Source organism: Acanthisitta chloris, unplaced genomic scaffold (genome assembly GCF_000695815.1).
Source record: "Acanthisitta chloris isolate BGI_N310 unplaced genomic scaffold, ASM69581v1 scaffold17695, whole genome shotgun sequence".
Classification (NCBI taxonomy): domain Eukaryota; kingdom Metazoa; phylum Chordata; class Aves; order Passeriformes; family Acanthisittidae; genus Acanthisitta; species Acanthisitta chloris.
In genome coordinates, this window is record NW_008675576.1 from 31179 (window position 1) to 40128 (window position 8950).

The window sequence follows — 8950 nt, forward strand, 5'->3', positions numbered from 1 at the left end:
GTCCTAAGAAAAAGGCTCCCTTTTCCAGAATGGCTTTAGGAAAGTTAAAGCAGGCTTGATCAGGTTTTGAGTCTGGCAAACTTTTGCAAGGCATGTTCATCATCATCACCTTACTCTGTGCTGAGGAGTTTGTGCTGGAACCTTACTGGCTTTGTGGCAATGTCTTCCCACATTCAGAAGTAACCTGAACATTAGATGTGGATGCTGCAACTTAGATAAAAACTAAGCTTGGTTCCCAGCTTTACTAACAAGCTGTCCTAGGACTTCACAGGAACCACTCTTTCTCTGCCTCAGTTCTGCTTTTTGGGGTTTTTTTGGTCCACATCCCATTTCTGCCTTCCCCCAAGATACATTCTGTTTCCCACCCACGCCTTTCCTCATCTGAGAATTACTTAACTTTCTGAAGAGGAGTCCTGTGAAATGTATCCTACACAGATGCACTGCTAGGGTGGAGCTGGGAATAGAGCATGGGTGGAAGGAAGTGACTGGGACAGGAATGAGAGAGAAAGGTGGCATGAGCCAGCAGTGTGCCCAAGTGGCCAAGAAGGCCAACGGCATCCTGGTCTGTATCAATAATAGTGGGGCCAGCAGGACTAGAGAAGTGATTGTCCCCTCCCTGGTGAAGCTGCACCTCAAGTCCTGTGTCCAGTTCTGGGCCCCTCACTGCAAGAAGGATGTTGAGATCCTCTAGCAAGTCCAGAGAAGGGTAACAGAGCTCGTGAAGGGTCTGGGGCACAAGTCCTGTAAAGAGTAGCTGAGAGAGCTGAGGGTGTTTAGCCCGGAGAAGAGGAGTCTCAGTGGAGACCTTATCACTCTCTACAACTAACTGAAAGGAGATTGTAGCAAGGTGGAGGTCAGTCTCTTCTCCCAGGTAACAAACAACAGGACAAGAGGAAATGGCCTCAAGCTGTTCTGGGGAGGTTCAGGTTGGCCATCAGGAAGAATTCTTTCAGTGAAAGGGTGGTTAAGCATTGGAACAGGCTGCCCAGGGAGGTGGTGGAATCACCACCCCTGGAGGTGTTCAAGAAACAGCTGTATGTGGCACATAGGGCTATGGTTTATCTGTCTCGGTGGACTCAATGATCTTGGAGGTCTTTTCCAGCCTTAATGATTCTATGATATGGAACAATATGACACTGCAGTTCCAGGACAAGAGACCAGAACTGCTCTTTTCTGTGGCACTGTGGCTCTAAATCAGAGGCCTTCATAAGCCTGTGGTGTGCACACAGAATGGAGAGCAGCCTAAGTAGTTGAGATCAAGTTGTGTGGGACATGGGTGTCCATCTAGAGTAGGTGCTTCCAGAGATGATCCTTCTATGCCCCATTTTAGTGCCCAGCCTTTTCCATCAACTCCCTGGCACGAGGACCTTCTCTTCTGGTGCTCTCCTGTTTGGAGCTCCTTTGCCTTCCTCTGCCTGTCTACCAGTGTCATCTAACAAGCTTCTCCAGCTTCCCTAAGCATCTTGAATTCTCTTTCTCACTGTTACTTATATGTCTCAGCAACTGGCTCTGACAGAAATTCCCTAATCACCTTCATGGTCTCTGAGAATGACAGAGGGTTTCTTTATGTGCAGATTAATAATCTGATGTAAGTAAAATCAATGAAGAACAAGGCTACAGCAATGCAAAACCTATTATTCATTTATTGGACAATGTTGGTTTTAATGCTTATGCTTGAGGGTTTGCTGGTAAATATATTAAAAATGCTTGGAACGTGGAAACTAACTGGCTGACACCACTGTTTCCTATGAAGCTTTGCAACCTTAAACTGGTACATGGGATCATCATGGCCTTTGAACCAGCTCCACCAAAGCCACTGCTAAGTTTGCCATTGACTTCATCATCTAAGAAACTGAACACTAAATTCTGTTTCGTTCAAGAATGAAAATCCTACCTCAGATCTTCCTGAAAGAAATCAATAGTCCTTCTTGCTGGATTACAGCTGCACAAGTGCTGTGCATTATTGAAACATGGTCAGCTTATATTTTACAAGGAATAGGATCTGCAAGTTGGAGGAACTGCAGTCACCTAAGTCATTAACGTTATTTGTCTGTTCTAAGCCAAGAATATATTATCAAGGGCAGATGGCTGTGGTGCAGGCACCCAAAGTGGAAACCCAACCCATCAGACTTCTGATGAGTGTGATATCCATATTTACTGAGAGTGTGAGTGGCCTGACCTACTCCTGAGTTTGCCCAGAGTAGGGTTCCTGGTTAGTTGTCATTAGAGACTTTTAAGACAATATAAAAGAGACTCTTAGTAAAGCTGGATTAGGCTTTGGTCTTTATTGATGGATCTACTCTCATTTTTACCAGGTACTGATGTCTTCCAGTGTTGTAGATACCTGGAATGACCCTGTGTGGGCAGACCTTTCTCACAGTGGAGTTATGCTGAGGACTGTAACAGGTAATACCAGATACAGTGCATCACAGACCTCCTGACGCTGTTTCAGCACACTTCCAGCTACTAAATGCTGAGAAACTGGTAGGGATCACTGGGTTGGTTCCAAATACAAAGTAGAAGACAAGAAAGTCTAGTGTATGTTGGGAAGCTTATAGTATGTTTCCACCTCATTTGGAGTGACTGCTCTGGGAAGCAATTTATATAGACTTGCTATGTGAAAGAAAGTTGTATGTGTCCAGAATGGCTATATGTATATACAAAAAGGTAACTGTGCATATGTCATAGATTTGTGTATCATAAACATGTATGTCATAAGCAGTTTTAATTGGGTGATACAACTGTCAGTGCAGCTTGAAGGAATCCTCCAAATTCACTGTTGCAAGCACATGGGCTGGCAATTTATTTATTAGCTCCAGAGGAAAAGAATTATGTCTTCAGCAGACAGCTGATGAATCTTGATACTTTTTTAGTGGCCTAATTGCCCCTCTCCTGTAATCACTAAGCCTCATCCCACCCTGTCTATTCCCCAAACTGGGGTACACTCAATCTTTTAAACATTTTGAAATGGGCAGTCATAGTCTGTCATCCTGCAGACAATAAATTTCCACTGACGATCCCTGTATGAAAGAGAGAAAAGAGAGAGTTATTAGTGAGCCCAAACTGCAGAGAATACTATACAAGCAAGAAGAACTTTATACCAGGTATTGTGGCAACAAAAACATCTGTCTGCCATTAGCTCAGTTTCGTATGAGTGCTTTGTGTCTTTATGGGCTGGAAGGACATTTAATATGTCTGATAGTTACAATTTCTTCACACTGCCTTACAAGGTGAGAAAATCACCTCTCTGAATAATTAGGTCTCTAAGTATCATTCAGAAGACAATGAATCTTGATGGTGATCAGTCCTGAATCAACTCTAAATCACAGGGATCAAGAGGAAAAGGATGGTTTTGTCAAAAGTTATTGTCATGTGGCATATCGCTCCAGAATGTAAATAGTAAAATACTAGGGTGATTTTCAAGCCATTTCTAAGTGGGGAGTTATTCACACAACAAAATTAATTCTTTTTGTTTAGTTTTTTTCTTTCCTTTCACTACTAGGTCTTCTAGCTAGTGTCCTTTATTAAAGATCTAAAGGAATCAAGAGGGAAAGAAATAAAATTCACTTCTCATCCTTGATCTTCACAAGTCACATGTGAGGATGAGTAATGTTTATGAAGTGTAAGGAGAGTTTATGGTCTTCCCAGTCTGTGAGTGGTGGATGTCTGTATTCTCTCTCAGGAGAGTGATATGAAACCTACTAATAATTGTTAGCAGGAAGTCTGACTGGAGCAGCAGGATTCAATGGTGGAGGCCAGTGATTTAGTGTCCAATAGGCTGCAGATTTCCACCTTAGCTTATTGTGCATTAAATTTTCCTTTGACAAAAAGGCATGAGTTCAGAGGATCAAATACTCTCCTACTGTGTTGAATGTTGCATTTAGGCTGTTTGGTACCAGGTAACATGAATTTTGATCTAAAGTACAGCCCTTGCAGACAGCAGCCATCATTTAAATTGGTAATAGGTAGTACTCCAAGAGTTTTCTGAAAGTTTGCATTCTGCTAATGGTGATCTAAACCTGAAGCATGGGACAGGTAATGCTGCTGGAGCAATTCAGTAGGAGCTTGCTTTTATAGACCCCTGCACAATTTTGCTTTTCTGGAGAGGAAACTGATGCTGAACCTGCTGCCTATCAGGAATGTGTTGAGACACCTGAGCCCAGATTTTGGTATTAACTGTGCTTGTGTTGTTTCATTGGCTGAGTGACTCTGTCCTGGATTAACTTGACTCTTGAGTTCTCTGTAGGTATAACGTATCTCATTTCAGCTTTTGTTAAGTGAGGTTTTTAAATTGGAAATTTACTGTGCTGCTTCACCAGTTTATGCTGAGTGTCATTTGGAACTGGATCTGTCCCATGCTTATCAGCAAGTCTGATGTTATATGGTGCTTGAGTTTGGTTTTCTTTTGACCTTTCCTAGATGGTTTTTAATTGTAATTTCCTCATAAAACTGTTACCAAAGGTTAATGAAATACAAGTTTCATTTTTTTAAGTTTATTTTAAGAATTCCTCATTTGGACTATGTGCATGCTCTTCAAAGATAGTTATTACTCACTAAGCTACCAAGAGAGATAAAAAATGAAGAGGACTCATTTGTGGATTAACAGGATTATACGGGTCAAAATTAAGGTCTGCTAAACTAGCACCCGTTTTCAGAGACACTTTTAGCTCATAATCTTAGGTCAAGTCATTTTTCTAAAATAGGATATTGTAAAATTAAAAATTAAATTCTTTAAAACAAATGTACTTTAGTCACCTGAATTAATAACATGCTTTAAAATACTGAAAAAGAATTATTTCTGAAGTAGTCATTTAAGCTTGAATTTGCAGACACTTTGGCATATGGTTTATGGCCAATAGTTTTATACATTTAATGACTTAAGTTACCTTTTTTCCCTATTGCTTGACCTTAAATTTAAGCATATATGTCCAAGTTTTCAGGACGTAGGCAGTTACTTGGAACTTTTGCTGCTCTGTGCTTAATTCAGTAATTATCAGCCTGTTTCAATTTGTAGATCACTTACAAGTTTACCGGTGGGGGTTCAGGTCCCATCAGGAATTGCCCCATGTGGCATACTCTGGAATATATCTGCATTTGCCTTTGCAGGTCCTTAGCACCAGTTTACAGGTTTTGTCCCCACCCAGTCCCTAATTTCATGCATTTTCCTTGTCTTGGGGAATCAATATCGAACAGTCACTTTTACTTTTCAGCTGTCATGTGCTGTCAGATTTAAATTTTTCATGTATAGGGAAAATACTTTTGATCTCCAAATATTGTTGAAAAATCTGTTCCCAATTCAGTTTTAAAAAAATCTGTGAATTCCTATTCATATTTAGTTTAACAAAATCCTCTTTCTTTGGTCATATGAAACTTATTAGGGACATAAAATACCCTATAATTTAGCTCAGCTGAGCTTGGTAGATGTCCATCTTGTCCAGGCATTGCAAATGTACTTACTGCTGGGGCATCTGGGTGTTGATTTATCTGTCAGTGATGATGTCTGAGCAGTTAACAAATAACTGGCTATTCAGAACACCCAAATAAATGGAGCAGAGGGCAGTTTTGTAACAGAAATGAGCTTATGACAGTCTGCATGTGCTATTTTTTTTATACTATGCAGAAAAGGACAAGCTGTGGCACCTACCAAACATGCCTGGTAATCCCTACCTCCCTGTCTAAGCTACTTGCTGCAGGCTGGGCTGCAAATACTCCAGTGGTGCTCTGTGGATCAAGAGACTGATCCAACCAGACCACAGACACAAAACAACACTCCACGAGGAAGCTATGCCATCATCACTTAGCATGTTTCAGAGCTCAGGCTGAAGCTATATTGTTGTTTGTTTCTTTGGTTTTAATTTTGGGAGCTCTTTTGCCAAGGGTTTGAAACATGCTTGTCTATGTGAGCAGTTTCAGTTGTTTACATCCTGCTACGCATGCCCTTCTCTGAAATCTGACTCTATCAGTTTGTCTCACAAAAGTTACTGCCTTTCCCTGCAAATGTTCCCTTACTTGTGTTCTTAAGTCATCCTGTCTGGATCAGTGTTATCACCACACTCCTGAGTGGGCTCCCAGGAATACTTCAGGCCTATGCTAATTCTTTCCAGCTGCTTTTATCTTACTTTATAGACAGTTGTTTTCTCCTTTTGACCTATTTAAAATGAGACTGGAAAATGTAAATACTAACCACTTCTGAAGTCTCTTCTCCACACATGAGCACTTAAAACCTCTGATGATCAACAACTCTTTCCTTCATTCCTGATATACAGGCATGGAAACTCACAAAGAATGATTACAGAAGGGGAGGTGGGGATACCACCATTCTAAACTTTCTACATCCTTTATGAGAAGCATCACATGCTGTCTCAAATATCTGTGTATGGATAGTGATGCCAGTGATGCAGTGGTTCTACTCTCCAGTGTTAGAGAGTAGGAAGGGAGGACATCATTTCTGTCAGTTTGTCAAAAAGTCTAAACATACCTAGCTGTTTGAAGTGACTAGGAAAGTTTAAACTGAAATACTTTCAGAGGCTTTTTTTGTGCCTCTTGTTAGTTCAAGAGCAGCACCCATCATGGACTAAATAGTATGGACACAAGTTTTACGTGCTTGGAAATGAAAAGCAGTTACAAAATGTTTACACAGACAACCTGCTCATGTAAATGCTTCTGGCAGACTGACACTCACAATAGCTTTTTCTGCTCCTTTTCTGACTCAACCAGCTGCAAAGAACCATTTATGACGGCAAACTTTACCAGCTCTTGTCAGTATCCCACTCAGGAGTGCTGCAGTGTGAATCTGAATTCTGAACTGGTGTAGCAGGAATTTTTTTTCACTTCATACGCTTGGCAACACAAGTTGATTTTAGTCATTCTGGAAGCTGAGGGCCAGAAAGTTCATTGGCACAGAAATCCTTTCTAGTTTGCAATTCATAAAATATTTTCTCTGTAGTTTTCACCTGCTACTATTGCAGGTTCACATCTGCCATTACAGCAGTGGTAGGACAGAGGTGTTGGTGTTTTTTTCCCTTTCTAGGTACTGTGGTCCCATAACTTGTGAGGATTTGTACTCCTGATGTACATACCCAATATGCTGCCTCCATTCCTGGCCTGGCCCCCCACTGCCACCCTGTTCTGAAGGCTCTGTTAAGGCTTCAGCAGTCAGAGACAGAAGTCTGCTCAGAGGCATTGGTTGCCTCAACTGCTTTGTTTTCCAGGCTCGTCCTTGTGATTCCAGACTTTACCCTGGTCCACATCCGATGGAGTCTGGAATCCAGCTGCAGGGGAATGCGCTGTCTGCATTATTTCCCCTACTCTCTGCCACAGCCATGAGGAGCAAGGATTAAGAATAAGCACTGGGGAATATTTAATAGGCCCCAGAACGGGGATGTCCCTTGCAACCTTGTAAGTTCCTTATCTAAAGGGATAAATAGATACCTTTGAGTCAAGTATCTGTGAAAGTTATTCTTCCACTTGTAGGAAAAATTGCAGACATGACTTCCATTTGGTAATAAACAGGATAATGCATTTTAGCCAGGAAATTACAGTAATGGACCTGCAGCAGTCTTAAAGTGTGTTATCATTTCTGGAAAAGCCTCCTTATTTTAGGTAACCTTTTGGTTGAGGGATCCCTAGTGAACTCTGGCAAGCTGAGAGCATCACAGTGACAAAAGCACCTCGGTGTCTTTGAGTGTTATTAGAGACAGCTTGAAATGTTGGTGTGTTTAAACTCCCACTTCTCTCTTCTCTCCCCCTTCTCCTGTAGCCAGTCTTGGCAGACCAGTGCAGCACACCTTGCCTGGCTGTCTGTGCTGTGCTTGATAACAAATGCTTTAATATACTGGACTGAGCTGTCTGATAAAAGACATCAGCAAAGAAATAACTCATGATTGATGTATTAGAGCGCAGCTCAAGAGGAAAGCATCAAGATCCCTCTCCCACAATCAGGTTTCAGTGACTGCTCACATTCCTTAAACTTGCTCTGTTAGGATCTCTGCAGTCCCAGGCAGACAGCACTGTGGGCTTTCTGTTAAACCCAAGTTTTAAAACTCTGAAGTTCTGCATAGTAAAGAGGGAAAGACACTTCTTTTTAATCGAGCAGAGAAATTATGAATCCATTTGTATGACTACAACTTCACTAGTCATAGGATCTTTCCCAAAAGGATTAGCAAATGTCAACAAATGACCAGGACTGAGCAAGTAAAAGCAGTTAACTCATCTTCTGGCAAGGGATCAATGTGCACTGCATTGCCTTAATTCCTGGTGTGACCTCAAATCTGTTAGAATTGCATTGAAATGGATTGGGCAGTTTATAGCATTCATGCTGCAGTTTGTATGGTTTTGTCTTTGCATGCTGGCAGATTTCCCTGCTTCTCTGCAAAGACTAGTGGGCCAAAATAAGTTGCTCATCCCCTGAAAGGACAGGTTGTTCAGGCTGTTTTTACCAAGCTAGATGAAATATGTGCCAACTAGAGGTAGGTGAGAAACAATACTGAAGATCTGTTACATTTTGTGGAGCTCAGATTCAGCCAAGCCTACCAATGTTGTATTTTTCGCTGCTCAGATGGACATGGCAAATGATCCCCTTGAGTGTGAAGATGTCCTGTTCCTGATACACCACCCTGGGCAATGAATCATATGCACTGTAAACTTTGGTCCTCAGAAGTACTAGCCTGATGCTGAGTACCACAGCAGATGATGTGTCACCATGCACTGTTGGGGGAAATAGAAAAGAAAATACTTTTTTTTTCTTGAATTTCTAATGAAACAGATGAAAAGCAAACCTGTCCACAGCAGAGAAAGTTGTGGTTGCCCCACGGATGTAGTAATCATAAGTGTACATCATCATGTCCATATCTTCTCCATAGTGTCCTGGATATTCTGTTGTTAACCTTTAGAGTAAGAAAAAGGAAGATAATATAATTTACCTTCTGGTCATGGAGTCCAATTGACTGAA

General features: G+C 41.4%; 1 protein-coding gene across 1 annotated transcript in view; it reads right to left on the reverse strand.

Annotated features, from left to right (window-relative positions):
- Nucleotides 1-2747: 2747 nt before the first annotated feature.
- DPT (dermatopontin) overlaps nt 2748-8950 on the reverse strand; it is a 25005-nt gene continuing 18802 nt past the window's right edge. Inside the window, exons 3-4 of the mRNA XM_009075826.1 lie at nt 8778-8885; nt 2748-3020 (exon numbers count right to left, since the gene is read on the reverse strand). Of these exons, the coding sequence (XP_009074074.1) occupies nt 2954-3020; nt 8778-8885 (175 nt within the window). The 3' untranslated portion in view covers nt 2748-2953. The remainder of the gene's footprint in view (nt 3021-8777; nt 8886-8950) is intronic.